General features: G+C 35.0%; 1 protein-coding gene across 1 annotated transcript; it reads right to left on the bottom strand.

Annotated features, from left to right (window-relative positions):
* Positions 1-425: 425 nt before the first annotated feature.
* Positions 426-19,783, bottom strand: LOC125059661 (zinc finger protein 433-like). Its single transcript, XM_047664180.1, has 15 exons — positions 19,546-19,783; positions 19,108-19,239; positions 18,490-18,831; positions 17,903-18,025; positions 16,740-16,867; positions 14,802-14,876; positions 14,068-14,200; positions 9,422-9,543; positions 9,131-9,200; positions 8,471-8,493; positions 8,209-8,296; positions 6,637-6,759; positions 3,917-4,027; positions 2,525-2,640; positions 426-714 (listed from the first exon to the last, which is right to left on the bottom strand). Exons 1-15 carry the CDS (start codon positions 19,654-19,656, stop codon positions 588-590), a joined length of 1,824 nt encoding a protein of 607 aa, XP_047520136.1. The 5' UTR covers positions 19,657-19,783; the 3' UTR covers positions 426-587.
* Positions 19,784-21,148: the final 1,365 nt, after the last annotated feature.

The raw sequence follows: 21,148 nt of genomic DNA, 5'->3' as shown, positions 1-21,148 counted from the left end.
AAAAAATAAAGTTGATAAGACAAACAAATACATTATGTCAAAAAATAAAAATTTACCATCCCGGAACCCCTCCACTAACATTTGAACTTTACGATATGGTAGTAAAGTTCAAATTGACTTTTAAGTATTATTACGAATATTTTGTATGGAAATATAGAAAAGTGTTGTTTTTAGACTTTTTCACTCAATTTTTTAATTTTTCTCTCTGTACGAACCATCCTCGTACTTCAAGGAATATTATAAAAAAAGAATCAGACAAATCGGTCAAGCCGTTTTCATGTTATGTCGTGACAACGGAAAACGGGTTTCATTTTTATTTATATAGATAACCCGAATATAGTTGCGTAAAACTATTTGAAGAATATTTTTTTAAATGGTAATAATCTTTGAAATATCATTTTCGACATCTGTCAAAGTGTAGAAAATAAATATTTTTTTTATTTAATATTATAATAAATAATTACATACAAAAATCAGACAAAAAATTTGATTTATACAAATTGTTAATACACAAAACTCCGTTACCTAATAATACACTGAGATTATTAATACTTGTCAAACACAAAAATGTCTGCCTCACGGTCACATTAGGGTATATAGCCATATAAAGCTTCAGTTACAGGTTCAACTCCCGGCTGATCAACTTCTTTAGTGGCATCCGACTCTTCGCTTGCCGTTTCCATGATAACATCCTTTTCTTTCTTCTTTCGATTTCTGTAAAAAATTATACCGAAATAAAATATAACCGCTATTGAAGAAAGGCTAGAAAGAGACAATCGGCTAATTTCGGAATCGTATAGCGCTCTCTGTCGCACACATTGTTTTAGTCAAATATTGTACCATCAAAAATATAACTTTTATATTTTTGTAATGGGACGCCCTGTATTATATTTTTATTTTTGGTAAAAAATATTTTTCCTTTACCTCTCTCTGCTGGTATGATAAGGCTGTAAATATACTTTACAGCCTTATGGTAGTATACTCAGATACGTACAGTTTTATGACCTTAAGGGTCACCTCAAACGTCGTCGAAGTTTTTATCAGCTGTAAAGAATAATCTGGAGTAAAATGTACGGCATCTGGTTTTTTTTGTTTATTTATATTTGTTATATATAAAATAACAATAATCTTTGAAAATATTACTCCTCATATTACTCTAGGAATATTTGAAAAATCATCTAAATTTCGGAAATTTCATATATTTTTTATCATAATATTTTAATTTGTTACCATTTATAATGAACGGCTATAAGGTACAACGGTAATATTTAGTAACATTATTTAAAAAAACAAGTTGCCGTACATTATTCTCTGATCTTACAGCAGTAATAACTCGGTAAATCCTGAAATTTCGATAAATATTTATTTACACAAATATTAACTATAATATTTGGACGGCATAATTATAAAACATTATTGTCCGTGTTAAATAATATTCTGAACATGTTGCCGTACATTTTACAATGACCTTAGGGTATATGGGTATAGGGGTAGGGTTCCGACCCTTGGCTTTCGACCGCTCCGCTGGAAATATGTACGGCGTTTACGGGTAAAGTATCTGTATATGTGTCCAAAAGGAATCACACAAATGCCGTACAATAATAAATGACCTATATTGCTTCTGCAACTGTCGTCGAATTAAAAATTTGCACCGACTTCCGGCACCATCACTTTAGTACGGCACTAGGTTTTTCGACATTTATTTTTAATCATCTATACACTTATAACAAAGCCGTACATTAATAATTAGTCGAAATTCCTCAATTGTACCTGAGAAAGTCCATTCACTCACGTACTCACAAGTACCGCTCAGAAATGACGGCATAGTGCTCAGAGCTATTTTCAGATATAGTAACAGCCTTCTAAGCGTAATTCACGTTGGGTCATTTCACAGGTATTTTTTGTTCATGGGCTTGTGGTCTATTATAACGAAGATACAATTTTTGAAAAGATTTTTATATTGTTACGCCAAAGAAGTAAATATAAATTCTAACGCGTGTACAAAAGTACGCACACGTTTTTTTGAAGTTATACTTCTTTAGGCGCGTTATGAAAAATTGATGAGAGTGAAATTTTACGACGCGCGCGCACCGTGACACAAAATTAACAGAATGAAGTTGCCCACGAAAGATGCTACGGCATTGGACATAATTTAAAAACAACATTCGAATAATAATAGAATTTATGTTACACTTAATGTAAGAGAATAATAATAAATATTTATTTATTTAATTTTTCAAATGTAAACTGAACTTTATTGACTATAATGACTCCTTTTCCAGTCTTTGATTATTTAATTGTAATTAATTATTTGCATGCAATCAAAAACCATTTTTAATAATGCCAAAGAAGTATAACTTCTTACGCGCGTACATAAGTACACGCACTCTTTTTTTTTAATTCTTTGGACAATAATAGACTGAAGTCGCTCACTCATGCAAAAATTACAAATTTTCGAAATAAAAATTTGTGTACTTAACTGTTAATATAGAAATAAAAAATCAGAAATATCTGAAATACCTACCTTTTAGGATAAGGCTGTTTCAGATGGAATGTTTTGTAATGCAATTTCATACTATTGCTTTGAGTGAATCTTTTATCGCATAATGTGCACTGGTATGGTTTTTCGCCTGTGTGTGTCTGTAAATATATGAATAAATTAAAAAAAAAAAAACAACTGTTTCCATACAATAGTAGTAGGTGGTAGTAGAAGTAGTAGTGTGAACACAATTACCACACTTAGACGCACATTTGGTCCGTTGTGCGTAAACCCTGGTTAACTATGCCAGCCTAACTCCTTCCAGTCTCCTGGGCATTTCGCAGGCTTAACTGAGCGACCTTTAGCTCCGAGGATTTCTGTACGTTGGGAACAACCACGCATTCCAGGACGACGTGGGTTGTAAAAAAAAAAAACTAATAATTATTTTCATGTTTTCAGTAACAGGCTATTTGAGGCATCCACTGCGTGTATCGTTACTCATTTCGTCTCGTTTATGCTCAGCAAACCACTTTTCAATGTTTTCCTGGTGCAGAGTCCGAATAATGTTTATGTTTTGGCTTCAATAAACAAAAAGAAGTTCCTTCACTCAAAATACTATATCTCAAACTAATACGACACTTGTCAAGTTTATACACGTGTCTTTTGTAGGTTAGGGCTAACTAATTTCATTTACTGCTAAAAGCGCCATCTATGTTTCAGTCTATGCACTTTTGGATTTTGGACAGTTTCTTGTGCACGGCTCAAGATATATTTTATCTGGGGCAGGGGTTTGAACCAAATATAGGTACGCTTGTCGTCCAGAGAGGAAACGTTGAGCACAACAGGTAACTGTTACTAAAATACCTAAAAAGAGAGAGAAAGGGAGAGGAGAAGATATGAAGAAGACAAGGATAATAGATCATCGACTCTGCGAGTGGACAGTCACGCTTGAACGCCTGAACGAACTTGTAAAGCATTTTATCTTCAAAGAAACCGAATGAAGTTCGGGACGAGGTGTCAACTAATATAAATAATAAAATAATATTTAATACAGTAATTTAATCAAGTAAAAAAGGCATTAAGACTTATAAATATGAATCTTTAAAGATTTTAAAATAAAAAAACAGTGGCGCTACAAATTTTTTAGGTCTGGGCCTCAAATTTGTGAATTTGTTTTGTGATAATTTGTCAATCTAATAGAAAAAGAGGCGACAATCCTTTGCTTGACACACGCCTCGACTTTTTGGGTTTAAGGCGGTTCGATGTTTTCCTTCACCGTTCGAACGAATGTTAAATGCGCAGATAGTGTATTTGTATAGCCTAGAATCGAACCTACGACCTCAGGGATGAGAGTCGCACGCTGTAGCCACTAGGCCAACACTGCTCAGAGATTTTTAAGGTTTCATTAATGAGTTAAAGATATTTTCAAAATCTTACCAATTTATGTCGCTTCAACCCCACATTGGAGACGAATTGCCGTCCGCAAGTCTCACACGAGTGTACCTTCTCCTTTGTGTGCATATTTTGATGTGTCGGTACACTACCCGGCTGTGGAGATAATGATAGATTATTATGACTCAAAAGTAGTGGGTTATTTAGACAATTTTAATTGATATCTAAGAGAGGCGGGTAGACTGTGTCACGTATAACAACTTAAAACGGTGCTTTGTATAAATTTGATCTTTAAAAATAATAAAGTGAGAAAAACTCCGATAATACTGAAAAATCGTTGAAATAAGTGTGCAAGAAACCCAATGAACAAATAACAAGTGAAAAATAAACACCAAAAAGGGATAAAACCAATAAAATAGTGCTATTGCTTACACGGTCAACCATAAATCTACGTGCAAAAGTTGCTTTTCCGGACAATAAGTCAATAGTGGAACAAATCTGAAGTGAACGTGCGTGACAATTCAATGCAAACTCAAGAATAATTAAACATTCTATTTAAAAAATTTAAAAAATAACCTAAAATGCGTTGCTAATTTGCTTAGTCAATAAACAACACCATCTAGCGTCAAATAGCCAAATCATCTCAAGAACAGCTACTGCAGTACCAATCGACGTAAACAACTACTCGATACTAGAGGTCGCAAAAGCTAAAAATAACAACTCAAAATACAAAAATAAAAATCAAAATGGAAGAGGTAATGGCAGCACTTCGAAAAATTCAAAATGACTTAGATGAACAAAAAACAGCTATTACAAAAAGCGCAGATGAAGTGACGGAGAAAGTAACAAAAAATATAAACAAAATATTAGACCAAAAATTAAAAACTTTGGAAAGAAATCAGGAAAAACTCGAGGAAAAAATAGAAAACCAAGAACACAGGTTAAATCAGTTGGAGAGACAAACAAGGCAAAGAAACGTTGTTTTCTTTGGTATGGAGGAAAATGAACGTTCTTATTCACATCTAGAAAACAATGTAATTGATTTTCTGAATAATTATTTTTCTTTAAATATAAACTGCCATGACATAGAAGCTGCTAGAAGAATAGGGAAAAAAGGCGACAAGCCCCGTCCGATCGCGGTCACATTCGCCACTCTAGGTCACAAGATAAAGGTAATGCAACAAAAGAAAGCTCTGAATGATACCAGCTACTATTTAAAAGATGATTACCCATATCACGTCCTAGAGAAAAGTAAGATTCTTCAGGAACAAGTCAAAATAGAGCAGGAAAAAGGGAACAAAGCTACCATAAAATACGATAAGCTGGTAGTAATTAAACCTAATAAAACAGATGCCGACCACACGGACAACAGAAAAAGGCACCTTTCTATCTCTCCACAACAGAGGAAAAATGCCGAGAAAAATACTCTAAGTACCAGTACACAAACAGCTAAGAAAAATAAAACCGTTCAAAGTCGCATAACACCTCAACGATCCTCCAGCATCTCAGAAGGAGTGATTAAGCCAGGAATGCTTAACTTTTTAGTAAACAAGAAAGACATGCAGAGCGACGAAGGAAATAAAAGAAACAGCAACAACATATAGCAACTAACAACGCCTCTCTCAGTGTACAAACACAACATAGATAAACTTAACAAAAATGAATCATCACATCTTCCAAGACGGCCGGTCACCGAGGAAGAGTACGACCAAAACCTTCCAGCAACACCATTAAAAACCAACTCATCAACAGAAGAAAACAATCTAATTAACCAGCTCTTGCAGAGGGCGACCTTTCGCACGCTGGGAAGAAGATATTAAAAAATAGCTGGCCCCAAATGGCAGCACATAGCGCAAAATTAGAGAAAAATTGCAAAAGCTGGAAGAGGCCTTCACCTGAAGAGGGGTTCCTATACAAGAATAAGAATATCAAAAACTGTAAATAATAATACTTAGCATGATAGAAATATAGTCATAATATTTATTCATTTACTAATAGATTTTGTTAAGTTTTTGCAAAGGTTTAGAAAACCACATAAAGAAATGTACCTTATTAATTAACTATATTGGGAAATATAAGGCTTTTTATTTTTTATTTTATTTATAATTGATATCTAAATCTTGATCATTTACATTGAACACCCTAATTTCCAAAGTTCAGTAACATGAATGACATATGTCAGGCTAATTTGATAGATGACAGTTTATATCTGTCAGTTTTAGCATCATTCACTAACACAACATTGTTGACGTTAAAAATAAAATATGTTTATTATGGAACATAAGATACAGGTATCACTTATTCCACGTCATTAAATTTGAAACGGTAGACATCCCTACTCATCGGCAAAGAAGACAGAGGGTGTAGGCCGAGAGAAAAAACTGGCGTAGAAAACTCTCGGTACTCTTTTAAAATAGCAAATCATCAATCAACACTTATTTTAAAACAAATTTCGCAAATTTTATTCAGGGGCTATAGACAAAATCCCTACCAAAGGAATTTGTATGACATTAACAGTCACGCTTTAACAGATGACCATTTTCATACAAATTAGTTTTGCGTTGGAAAGTCATTTTGTCCCCAGTTCTCTTTAGAACATCAATTGTTTAGTATAGTTTATAAGTGAAAGTTAATCGTAAATTTATATTCTCATATGTAATTAAAAATTAATAAGAAAAGGTGCAGTTCTAAAAATAATCCCGCCATTAAAAGGTAACGTCATTGAAACGTGTCAAATGTCATCAATCAAATGGTCACTAACTCACCGCTAAAGAAGCGCCACAGATCTCGCATATGTGTCGTTCGTTGGGCGCATAGAACGATGTACGCGGGTGTTCTTCTAGATGATGCTTCATACACGCCATTTGGGAATCGAAATATTTTCCACACTAAGGGAAAAAAGTGCAGTTAGAATTAGTTTTTATGAATAAAGCGTGGAGAAATGGTGAACAGTTACTCCGACCTAAAGGGTCCCTCGACCAGTCTAATCATTGGGCACTAACTGTTTTTGAAGTGAAACTTCTTTAGAATCGTTGTGATTTCAAACCGGATGCAACGGAAACAGCGACAGTAAAAAGAGACAGACACATAAATTAATAGGATTTGGCGTGAGAGAGAGTGAGATAGGAGGCATTATACAGTGTATAAACTTTAAATTAGTGTGTATTTTTAACATTTTCTGAAATAAAAAAACAGATTTGATGAAAATTAAATAAGTAAGTCAAGTAAGTAGTTTAATTATAAAATTAGATTATTTATCAATTTTATTTATAAATCATTAGTTATAGAAACTTTTTGAAGTGAAAACTTCGTACTACACTTAATTAAAAGTTTATACACTGTATAATGCTTCCTATCTCATTTTCTCCCACGTTGGATCTTGTGAATTTATTTCAAACTTTTATTATTTTAGTTTTTACCAAATAAAGATTGATATTAAAGTTATAAATTAAAATTTAACATTAAAAAATGTTTTTTTTAAAGAAAAGATCCTACATTTAGATAAAGAAAAAGTCTAATTTACATATTTTAATTATAAAAACTTTGTTTTTGAAGGTTTCACTTCTACCACGTGTGAATTGGACACATGATTTTTTTTCTTCGGAATGGAATCTCGCTGTTGACAGCTCAGTTTGGGCTGTTTTGGGGAGCGTAGCTCTGCCGAAATGCTCTTTTCTCGCGACTAGTGCAAGGGCTCTTGCGAGACTCGGACCTCGGCTAGAGGTCGACTGGTTCGAATAGGTATAGAAATGTATATATGCCCAGCGGGAAATACTTCGATAGCGCGTGTCAGCGTAAGACGCCTTCGTACTGATTGTAGCAACACGAGGAAGAAGGATGGTGTACTTTCCTTCAACTCAAAAGGAGGATCCTGGACCAGTATATCCACTGACAGACCCGATATCGAGATATCCAAAGATGAGAGATATATCTCATATACCTCTAGAAATTTCGGGATATTTACCACAAAGAATGTGCAGAGGGGTTGTTCGGATTAATACCTGCAGCTGACGTCATAATCGGACGTACGTACGGACGTATCACCTTGACGTCTTTTCACAACTGAGCGTTATTTAAGGCAGTTTTCGCCGAGCACCACCACTATGTGTAACCAGCTGCCCTTTGAAGTATTTCCGAACCAATTGGACTAAGAAAAGCGTGCCAATTCTTAAAAGACCGGCAACGCACTTACGATCCTTTTGGCATTGTGAGTGTATGGGCGGCGGTATCACTTAAAATCAGCCTTCTGCACTTTTGCCCTTAATATATAAAAATAGAATATATACCTTTAATTATTCAATATACAGTTAAACCAAATTAAAGCGCCAATAACTCACCTGATGACAAGTTGTAGGTTTTCTGAACTGTTTCCTCATCCGACGCCATCTTCTCTTCATAGGTTTAAATTTTATCTCATCCGGTTTTCTGTAAAAGGTGTGGCCTTATTGGGCAGTTGCCATGGTTACCAGTCAGCAAAGATTATAATTCATCTCTGTTTCAATACAGCGAAAACACACAAGATAGAAAGAGACGAAAATACTTTCGTAAGCTTTTACACATAGTTTGTATGTTACAAACGAGTTACTTCTACTGACTTACCGATTTTTTAATTGACTCGTAATCTGAAAAAAATATATAGTCCGATAAATAATACAATATGTAACAAGAACTTGACTTATGGTTTAAAAAAAAAGGTTTATTCATATGTGTAAGATTTGGGAACCCTTTTAAGTAAAGAATGCCTGTAATAAAATTTTTTTTTCAAGAACATTACGTGACGCGTAACACGCCTAACACACGTGAGTTACTCACGTGCTCACGCGCCTGACATGAGTGCATATTAGAGAATGATTGCGTGTGTGGATGCATATTAGCGAATAAGTAAGTGGGTGGGTGACTGTGTAGATGCCTGTGAGTGGTTGCATGTGAGTGAAAGAGTGAGTGTGGTTGCCTGTGAGTGAAAGAATCAGTGTATGTGAGCATGTGAGTGAAGGAGTGAGTGTGGTTGCCTGTGAGTGAAAGAGCCAGTGTGGTTGCCTGTAAGTGAAAGAGTCAGTGTATGGATGCATGTGAGGGAATGAGTGAGTGTGGTTGCCTGTGAGTGAAAGAGACAGTGTATGTGTGCATGTGAGTGAATGAGTGAGTATGGTTGCCTGTGAGTGAAAGAGTCAGTGTGGTTGCCTGTGAGTGAAAGAGTCAGTGTATGGTCCCACGACTATGCCATGTAAAACATAAGATTTTGAGAATATAAAACAATACCTTGGCCTGCATTTTCTTCCCGAGTATTTTTCTTGTTGAGCCAACCTCTGTTTTGTTCTCCGCGTCGTTTCTGAAAGACATACATATGCACATACAAGACTGCTGGACCAATTCGAGTATTATTTTCATATATTCCTTAACTTTGAGCAAGGTTTTTAAACGTTCATAAGTGTACATAGTGTTACCTAAATGAATAAATAATTTTTGACTTTTGACACTCCCAGAGAGCTCACCAGCATTCACTAGACACTAATAACTCTAAAACTATACCATCTCAAAAGCTGAACTCACTGCTGACTATCCGTATGCATGGCTGAGTGGAAAAGGTGTTCTTCAAAAGCCATCCGCGTTTCAAAATGCTTATTGCATTTCGCGCAGAAGGTGTTCGCGGATTCGTCATCTTCTGGAGATTCCTAAAATTGTCATAGAAAACGATTTAGTGAGTTCAATTATTTAATGAAGCAACTAAAATGTTATTCAGCTGAAATGTTTATTATTCATTTATTCTTAGGTAGCATGAACTTTAAAAACTGACACGTAAATCACCGCCACTATTTTAAATCGCCAAGAACTGTCAAAAACCTATCCACCACTCTTAAATCGCCAAGAACTGTCAAAGAACAATCCACCACTCTTAAATCGCCAAGAACTGTCAAAGAACAATCCACCACTCTTAAATCGCCAAGAACAGTCAGAGGACTATCGACTACTCTTAAATCGCCAAGAACTGTCAGAGAACTATCGACCACTCTTAAATCGCCAAGAACTGTCAAAAAACTATCCACCACTCTTAAATCGCCAAGAACTGTCAGAGAACTATCGACCACTCTTAAATCGCCAAGAACTGTCAAAAAACTATCCACCACTCTTAAATCGCCAAGAACTGTCAGAGAACTATCGACCACTCTTAAATCGCCAAGAACTGTCAAAAAACTATCCACCACTCTTAAATCGCCAAGAACTGTCAAAAAACTATCCACCACTCTTAAATCGCCAAGAACTGTCAAAAAACTATCCACCACTCTTAAATCGCCAAGAACTGTCAGAGAACTATCGACCACTCTTAAATCGCCAAGAACTGTCAAAAAACTATCCACCACTCTTAAATCGCCAAGAACTGTCAAAAAACTATCCACCACTCTTAAATCGCCAAGAACTGTCAAAAAACTATCCACCACTCTTAAATCGCCACGAACTGTCAGAGAACTATCGACCACTCTTAAATCGCCAAGAACTGTCAAAAAAATAATGGACCACTCTTAAATCGCCAAGATCTGTCAAAAAACTATCCACCACTCTTAAATCGCCACGAACTGTCAGAGAACTATAGACCACTCTTAAATCGCCAAGAACTTTCAGAGAACTATCCACCACTCTTAAATCGCCAAGAACTGTCAGAGAACTATCGACCACTCTTAAATCGCCAAGAACTGTCAGAGAACTATCGACCACTCTTAAATCGCCAAGATCTGTCAAAAAACTATCCACCACTCTTAAATCGCCAAGAACTGTCAAAAAACTATCCACCACTCTGAAATCGCCAAGAACTGTCAGAGAACTATCGATCACTCTTAAATCGCCAAGAACTGTCAAAAAACTATCCACCACTCTTAAATCGCCAAGAACTGTCAGAGAACTATCGACCACTCTTAAATCGCCAAGAACTGTCAGAGAACAATCCACCACTCTTAAATCGCCAAGAACTGTCAAAAAACTATCCACCACTCTGAAATCGCCAAGAACTGTCAGAGAACTATCGACCACTCTTAAATCGCCAAGAACTGTCAGAGAACAATCCACCACTCTTAAATCGCCAAGAACTGTCAAAAAACTATCCACCACTCTTAAATCGCCAAGAACTGTCAGAGAACTATCGACCACTCTTAAATCGCCAAGAACTGTCAGAGAACTATCGATCACTCTTAAATCGCCAAGAACTGTCAAAAAACTATCCACCACTCTTAAATCGCCACGAACTGTCAGAGAACTATCGACCACTCTTAAATCGCCAAGAACTGTCAAAAAAATAATGGACCACTCTTAAATCGCCAAGATCTGTCAAAAAACTATCCACCACTCTTAAATCGCCACGAACTGTCAGAGAACTATAGACCACTCTTAAATCGCCAAGAACTTTCAGAGAACTATCCACCACTCTTAAATCGCCAAGAACTGTCAGAGAACTATCGACCACTCTTAAATCGCCAAGAACTGTCAGAGAACTATCGACCACTCTTAAATCGCCAAGATCTGTCAAAAAACTATCCACCACTCTTAAATCGCCAAGAACTGTCAAAAAACTATCCACCACTCTGAAATCGCCAAGAACTGTCAGAGAACTATCGATCACTCTTAAATCGCCAAGAACTGTCAAAAAACTATCCACCACTCTTAAATCGCCAAGAACTGTCAGAGAACTATCGACCACTCTTAAATCGCCAAGAACTGTCAGAGAACAATCCACCACTCTTAAATCGCCAAGAACTGTCAAAAAACTATCCACCACTCTGAAATCGCCAAGAACTGTCAGAGAACTATCGACCACTCTTAAATCGCCAAGAACTGTCAGAGAACAATCCACCACTCTTAAATCGCCAAGAACTGTCAAAAAACTATCCACCACTCTTAAATCGCCAAGAACTGTCAGAGAACTATCGACCACTCTTAAATCGCCAAGAACTGTCAGAGAACTATCGATCACTCTTAAATCGCCAAGAACTGTCAAAAAACTATCCACCACTCTTAAATCGCCAAGAACTGTCAGAGAACTATCGACCACTCTTAAATCGCCAAGAACTGTCAGAGAACAATCCACCACTCTTAAATCGCCAAGAACTGTCAAAAAACTATCCACCACTCTGAAATCGCCAAGAACTGTCAGAGAACTATCGACCACTCTTAATTCGCCAAGAACTGTCAGAGAACTATAGACCACTCTTAAATCGCCAAGAACTGTCAGAGAACTATCGACCACTCTTAAATCGCCAAGAACTGTCAAAAAACTATCCACCACTCTTAAATCGCCAAGAACTGTCTAAAAACTATCCACCACTCTTAAATCGCCACGAACTGTCAGAACTATCGACCACTCTTAAATCGCCAAGAACTGTCAAAAAACTATCCACCACTCTTAAATCACCAAGAACTGTCAGAAAAATAATGGACCACTCTTAAATCGCCAAGATCTGTCAAAAAACTATCCACCACTCTTAAATCGCCACGAACTGTCAGAGAACTATAGACCACTCTTAAATCGCCAAGAACTTTCAGAGAACTATCCACCACTCTTAAATCGCCAAGAACTGTCAGAGAACTATCGACCACTCTTAAATCGCCAAGAACTGTCAGAGAACTATCGACCACTCTTAAATCGCCAAGATCTGTCAAAAAACTATCCACCACTCTTAAATCGCCAAGAACTGTCAAAAAACTATCCACCACTCTGAAATCGCCAAGAACTGTCAGAGAACTATAGACCACTCTTAAATCGCCAAGAACTGTCAGAGAACTATCGACCACTCTTAAATCGCCAAGAACTGTCAAAAAACTATCCACCACTCTTAAATCGCCAAGAACTGTCAGAGAACTATCGACCACTCTTAAATCGCCAAGAACTGTCAGAGAACTATCGATCACTCTTAAATCGCCAAGAACTGTCAAAAAACTATCCACCACTCTTAAATCGCCAAGAACTGTCAGAGAACTATCGACCACTCTTAAATCGCCAAGAACTGTCAGAGAACAATCCACCACTCTTAAATCGCCAAGAACTGTCAGAGAACTATAGACCACTCTTAAATCGCCAAGAACTTTCAGAGAACTATCCACCACTCTTAAATCGCCAAGAACTGTCAGAGAACTATCGACCACTCTTAAATCGCCAAGAACTGTCAGAGAACTATTGACCACTCTTAAATCGCCAAGATCTGTCAAAAAACTATCCACCACTCTTAAATCGCCAAGAACTGTCAAAAAACTATCCACCACTCTTAAATCGCCAAGAACTGTCAAAAAACTATCCACCACTCTGAAATCGCCAAGAACTGTCAGAGAACTATAGACCACTCTTAAATCGCCAAGAACTGTCAGAGAACTATCGACCACTCTTAAATCGCCAAGAACTGTCAAAAAACTATCCACCACTCTTAAATCGCCAAGAACTGTCAGAGAACTATCGACCACTCTTAAATCGCCAAGAACTGTCAGAGAACTATCGATCACTCTTAAATCGCCAAGAACTGTCAGAGAACTATCGACCACTCTTAAATCGCCAAGAACTGTCAGAGAACTATCGATCACTCTTAAATCGCCAAGAACTGTCAAAAAACTATCCACCACTCTTAAATCGCCAAGAACTGTCAGAGAACTATCGACCACTCTTAAATCGCCAAGAACTGTCAGAGAACAATCCACCACTCTTAAATCGCCAAGAACTGTCAAAAAACTATCCACCACTCTGAAATCGCCAAGAACTGTCAGAGAACTATAGACCACTCTTAAATCGCCAAGAACTGTCAGAGAACTATCGACCACTCTTAAATCGCCAAGAACTGTCAAAAAACTATCCACCACTCTTAAATCGCCAAGAACTGTCAGAGAACTATCGACCACTCTTAAATCGCCAAGAACTGTCAGAGAACTATCGACCACTCTTAAATCGCCAAGAACTGTCAGAGAACAATCCACCACTCTTAAATCGCCAAGAACTGTCAAAAAACTATCCACCACTCTTAAATCGCCAAGAACTTTCAGAGAACTATCCACCACTCTTAAATCGCCAAGAACTTTCAGAGAACTATCCACCACTCTTAAATCGCCAAGAACTGTCAGAGAACAATCCACCACTCTTAAATCGCCAAGAACTGACAAAAATAAAGGGTCGCGTACCCCGCTTACATATAGAAAATAAACGTTATCAGTGATAACTTATCACTTACAGTATGCCCCGCCCAATGCTTCACGCGCTTGTGTTGTTGAAGACCAATTTCACTGACAAACGAAGAGCCGCATATCGTACAGATGTGTTGACTCCTGTGCGTGCGCAAGTGGGAGTAATACGTCGATGGGTGCCTGAAAAATATAATTAACTATACAAAATGCATAAATAAAATTTAACTAAAAGACTAGACATTTTATAAATAGCTGACAGGACAGACGTTATCTTGTTTTAAATACAAAACAATGTAAACTTAAAAGAATTAACTAATTGTAAATCTAAACCAATTAACTTACACATACATTTCATCAAAATCGGTCCGGCTGTTTTTTAGGAGTAGTTTTTTACACACACAGATAACATATACATATATAAAGATTATGGTTGTAAATCAAAGCTTTATTTATTTGCTTTGCTTAGAATAATATGAAATTATTGAAATAATCGAAAATGACCGTGAAGTGAAGTTAGTTACTCTAAGAAGTTGTCAAAAAACGGTCTGTCAAATATCCATATGTCAAAAGTCCGTGTGTAAAATGACCATCCGTCAAATTAATTACGAAATATTTTTTGAAACCTTTTTGATTCCTGTGTTCGTGTTTTCGAAACTATTAAACGTTGACATGAGTCAGGCACAGGAGGCTGATCGATTACAAATGATCATGAAACAGATACAGAAATCTGAGGCCCAGGCCTCAAAAGGCAGCGCCACTGATTTTTTTTCTGATCACTTACTTGAATTCTTCCCCGCAGAGAGTGCAGGTCTTGATATTCCCAGTATGAGACCCTTCGTGATGTAACGCAGACGATCTGAAATCATATTTCTTGCATTTACGGCAGTTGAATAAACAAAATCATGTGTGTGTGCGCTACAACTTAGCCCATTTTTGTAATATTTTTGATAGGCCTTCTGTGCCTAATGCCGGTTCCCTCAGGATATTATGGTTCAGACACCGCGCTCTTTTCAAAATTCCTCCACTTAATACCAACTATAGGAAAAATACATTCATGATTCGAAGTGTACAGACCTACAACCAATATTCAACCCAGTTTGACATCGATCTTTTCTGTTCTTCCATTGACTCTGTGAGACGCACACTCACATACAGCTATTTCCATTAGAATACTCATACTTAATTATTTTTAATTTTTTATTTACTTAAGTTCTTTAATTGTTTCATAGTATTATAAATTCATAAATGTTAATCTTATTCCTCCTATCTCCTTAAGGTATTTATGGATTATCTATAGGTGGAGATTTGTAATTAGTACTGACTTTAATTTATTGTAATCATAATTTACCTTCTGTTAAAATACTGTAAATCTTCCTAAAATGCAATAAATAAATAAATAAATAAATATTTTTTTTCACCGTACACGCGAGTGATCATAAAAATGACCATGAGTGCATGCAAACCATGCAGAGATTGTACGCTTTGACTTCATATATTATATTTAGATACGTATTATTGAAGTGAAACTTTTTTAGGCGCATGAGGATAAAATTTTTACGGAACGTCACGGGATGTGCAGCGTTTTTGTCGAAAGGGAGAGACCGATTGAGATTAAGAAGGGTGGTTATAGAAATTCTATTTTTAAAATTAAAATTCCGTCAAGAGAATTTATGAAATATGTATTAGTAAATTATATTTTATGCAAAATAATTTATTGAAATCTGGAATGACGAATTGTAAATTAAAATGCCACGTATTTTATTATCGAAGAAAAAATTAAAAAAATTAAAATTTATAATTTGTAGGTAGTCATTTTCGACACTTTTAATAATTTAATGACAGTCAAATTCCTAACAATATTTTCCTTATTCCCTCCCTCTAAGTCTCGGAAATCTAAAGTTCTTAGATTTGTATAAATATGAACAAGAGTTAAAAATTAGTTTGCCAAAGAAGTTTCACTTCTGACATGTTGTGTATTGTGTAGGTACTTTATACGCACGCACTTTTTATATTTATTAAAGTTCACCATATACAGGGTGGCCAAAAAGTCGTGGATCAAACGCAAATAGGGGATAGATGAGGTCATCAGCGGCAAAAAATTGTTCTACGGGAGGTCTCTAAGGTCAACCCCTGCAGAGTTATGATTTATTTTTGGTTTTTATATGAAAATTGACTTTTTTTTACTAATTCTTCTTAAAATTCGAAAATATCTACATCCTGTATCTTTCTCACAATATCCACTAGATTGGTACTGATGAGTTCTTGCGTTAGACATACTATTTATAGTTGTTTATTGAGTGTGTTCAAGATAATATTAAGTGATACGATATAACATTTTTTCAAATCATAAACTTTCTTTACTTTGGACCCCACTGTAAAAAAAAATTACTCTACCGAAAAGTGACCCTGTACTACAAGTTTTGGCGCATTTAATAGGGATTCTAAAAAGGTATTACACGTGGCCATGAGTCGCTCTAATATCTTTCTAGGAAGAATTACAAACAACGACTGTATTACAACAACTGTATACATAATGTTATATCTACAGTACACACGCTATCTATTCTAAAAATATGACAATTATGGTAATAAATGTTACAAAAACTAGCACATCAGCGAATTAGCCTAATCAGATAGGCCCAAAGCAATGCTTTTTTTTAATTGTAAAAAAAAAATTAAAATATATAATGTAAAATAAGTGATTATTTTTAATACTCACTCGGACATAAACACGAGATGACATCTCAAGCACTCATATGTATTGAGGTGGTCACGCATATGCCGTCGCACGTGACAGCCAAATTTGAAGTTCATACGACAAAAACGACATTCCAACTTGCCTTTAGACTGAAATTAAATTAAAAAAGTATTTTGAAAAAACTTCGAGCAATTCCCTCCATTAATAAAAACAAAATCACTGTTATCATTGTATTTCGTCTCTTTCTGTTGCATTGTAATGAAAAGAGACGGATCAGTGGTTAAGAGACGGGATTTCGTTCTTATGAGTATGAATCTCTGAGTTGGGTATAGTATATAGCGGTGGTGCGCAAAAACTGCTTTAAAAACGCTCAGTTGTGGAACGACGGACGTCGAGGTGATACGGATGGTATTTTGTACTATAGTTAATCCGTTCAAAAACTAATATTTAACTGATAATTGTTCTTTATAAGTTGCCTTAGCCTTAAAGAAGTGTTGGCCTAGTAGCTTCAGCGTGAGACTCTCATCACTGAAATCGTACGTTCGATCCCCGGCTGTGCCCCAATGAACTATTGTGCGCGCATTTAACGGTGAGGTTACCAGAGACCTAAAAAGTCGACGGCGTGTGTCAGGCACAGGAGCTTATTCTTGCTTGCCTACTAGATTGACAATGATTATGAAACATATACAGAAATCTGAGGCCCAGCCTTAAAACATGTCGTAGCGCCACTGATTTATTTATTTTATCAGCCTTGGATGCCATGTCGAAATTTCTATATCAAAATATTAAAAAAAAGAAACAACTCGCATTTTTTACTTTTATGTACAACTACTTACTACTTTATTTATACAACTTCACTATTATTATTACTATCATAAGATAGAACAGTCATCTTATTCATTAAAGGCTGGAAGAAGTTTAAAAATATATTTTTCAAACCTTCTGGTCCATTCCTTAATTGGCATTTTGATTTAAATAAGTTGTAAGGTTATTCTTAATAAATAAATAATGTTAAGAATTTACCTTAAAATTATTATTATATCAATATTATTATTTATTAGTAATCTTACAGCTAACACATATCCATATTATAAAAGAAAACACACAGACAACATACAAAGCCAAAACAGATTACATTGATGAACAAAATATATAGGTACATAACTAAAAATAAACATTACTACCGTATTATGTCGGAGTTGTCGGTGCCGCTTCATCATTTCCTCTTTAGAGAAACCCTTAAAGCAATCTTTGCACTTGAACGGTGCTGCTAGATATTTTTTATCACTTCCCCGAGCATGAAATGCCTGCAAATTAAATGTTTCTCTATTTGCAGTTCATTGCACATTATAAAACAACAAAATCTTCACAGTGCAACTGGTTTCCATTGGAAAGCAATTAATTAATAATAAAAACAGAAATATAAAAATGTTTTAATTGGATATCTTCGTAATATATTAAATAAAGTTCTCTAAATATAAAATCTGATGATTTCTATTCAGATTTCTAAGAATCTAATTACACCTAAAAACAGCTTATTTTAGCAGAAATTTTTTGTAGGCAAAATTTAGACCAAATTAATTCTCACAAGAATTAGTAGGACAAATTTATTGATCTTAACACAACAAATATTCTATTGACCAGAATATAACTCAGGACCTTTCTTCTTTTTTATTGTAACCTGTGCATGTAACTTTATTAGTTTGTATGTTTATGATGTAATTAAATATAAATTAATAAGTTATGAAAAAATCAATTAAATTTAACAAACCTTAATGGCTTCATCTTCAGACATTGATACTAACTTCCAATTGACATTATTATAAATCCTAAGCCTCTTAATTTCCTCCTTTTTCCCTTTTTCATCTTCGCTTTTGACATCTGTGAAATCTTTATCATAGTCTGTAGTAAAATCATAGTTGAAATCCAATTCATTATCTGTGTTATCCTCTATTTTATCTACAATTACTTTCTCTATATTGTCTTTGTTATCCTCAATATTTTCAAATTCATTGAAAATATATGTTAAAATGTTTGTATCACTACATATTTGCAGTGGAGAAGAAAGTTGTAAAAGTTGTCTATTTATTTTTAAAACAGAGTCATATGATATCTGAAAAAATAATGTTCTATATTAATTACCTGTAAATGTTTTTTTTATTTTTATTGAAATTGCTTTAATTAAAAAGAATATAATTTTATGTTATCTTAATGCCTAAAAATCAACATTATTTAATTTTGTTTTCAAACCGTTACAACAAAAATATTAATATTTACTTTAAACACTCTTTGACAGTACTCAAAGTTCTTTAGCTATTCAAAAACAACTTCATCAATATGAATCAATTTAAAATTATTTTTTCATCTCAAATGGTCAGAAATGGCTTACAGAATCTCTCCACAACATTTCTTGAAGAATTCTTCTTCCAGTTAAGCATTTCTCTTTGAATTTGTGAAACTTGTGCAACAATGATGCACATTCATAGCAAAAGTATTGTGGCAATCTATCTGTATCATATGACTGCAAACAGAAAGTACATATTTAAATTAAGACAGTGGATAATAAACAAATATACATAGGAATTAGAAAATAAACAACAACATTTATTACTTGTACACTTATATTACTTATGAGTATCTTAAGCAAAAATAGAAATATTAGAAATTTCATAAGTTATATTTTACTTAGAGACTTTGAGTACTAATAATTCTTAATATCTAAATTAACTTAATATTCTTAGTAATTTTTTCTAGGTACAAAATCCCTAAGCTAACCTTTAATATCAAAGTAGTAAATAGTTTAAAAAGACATATGATAGCTACTTACGTTTAATCTTAAAAATTCTTCGTAATACGATTTTAATTTGAATTTATCGTAATGGTATACTTTTACATCTGTACTTAAACAGATTCTGCAAATTATTGGTGTGTCTGACATTTTATTTATTTGTATGTACAATCTCAGAATGATGCCATAGTTTGTTTAACTAGATTTATAAACATAATTCAAATGATAGCCATAAAAATAAACAACATTTTCAACAACCGCAAAAACACGAATCTGCTGAGTGCTGAAGCTTATTTTGACAATTGACACAGTTTGACGTTAACGATTAAACTTGAAACAAATATAGTTAAATTAAATAAATATGGAAAAGCGCGGGAAACTTCGTTCATGGTAGACGTATTTTTCACGGTGTTGAATATTTAATTTAATTTTACTAGTTAAAACGCAGAGGATAAGCTGGTAGTTTTAATTTTTGTATTATATGTAATCTTTATATCATATTTGTGTATAGTGTCATCGTGTAGTCGGTAAGTTTTTGTAATTTCTGTAAATATTGTATGAACAAGCCCCCCGATCTAGGTCGGGGGGATGATGGCCTTGTTGGCTTGAATCTCCCTGTGGGATCAAATGTATCTGTTGGTTCACAAGATGAATTTGACAAAATGGATACCGATTGTTCGGTATCATCTCAAACAGGTGAAGGAAGTCGTAAACGAACACGTTATTTGCGCCTTTGTCGGCAATGTACGAAAATTAAGAAAAAGAAAGGTAGTGGTTCTAGCGGTGATTACTGTCAGTGCGAAAGCTTATGCAATGTAGAAGATGAGTCAATTTTAATTAAAAAGGTTACTTCAAAACCTATATCTCAATCCACGTCATCTCCACACTTGCAAAATAATAATAATTCACATAGCACACCCTCTCGACCATCAACATCTTACACGGAAAATTCAAATATCTCTCAAGACTCTAACGCGGGAAATTCAAACAACACCACAACTTCAGTAACCAATACGGACCCCCGTTCGATTGGCCGTACTGAATATGTTTCTACCGATGTTTCCCCTTATTTTATACATGTTCAACGTATTCAAAGTTCACCTGACGACGGGACCATTCTCCATCCAATAACATTTGGCAATTTTTTAAAGCAGAACAAATTTAATAATATTATTCCCGGAAGTGTAAAGCGTATAGGAAGAAACAGGTGCGTAGTTGGCTTTTCCGATTATAAAGACGCCAATAATTTTCTTAACTGCAATCTTTTGGAAACGAAAAAGTTAAAAGCCTTCATTCCCACTTTCAGCGTAACAAGAATGGGTCTAGTTCGCGGGGTCCCAGTAGATTGGAGTGTAGAGGAAGTTCAACAAAATGTATCCGTACCTATAGGCTGCGGCAAAATACTTAAAATAAGACGTTTGAATCGCAAGGTAAAAATTAATGACTTGGTTTCTTGGAAACCCTCTGAATCAGTTGTAATAACATTTGATGGGCAAGTTTTACCAAAAAGGGTTTTCATGTGCTATAATGCTCTTCCAGTAGAAATATATATTTATCCTACCATACAATGCTATAAATGCTGCCGTTATGGTCATACCAAAGTTCAATGTCGTTCTAAGACTCCAATATGTTATAACTGTGG

The sequence above is a fragment of the Pieris napi genome, chromosome 20 (genome assembly GCF_905475465.1).
Source record: "Pieris napi chromosome 20, ilPieNapi1.2, whole genome shotgun sequence".
In the NCBI taxonomy this organism is placed as follows: Eukaryota; Metazoa; Arthropoda; class Insecta; order Lepidoptera; family Pieridae; genus Pieris; species Pieris napi.
Note: the sequence above shows the minus strand (reverse complement) of the source record. Positions and strands in the feature narration are given on the sequence as shown.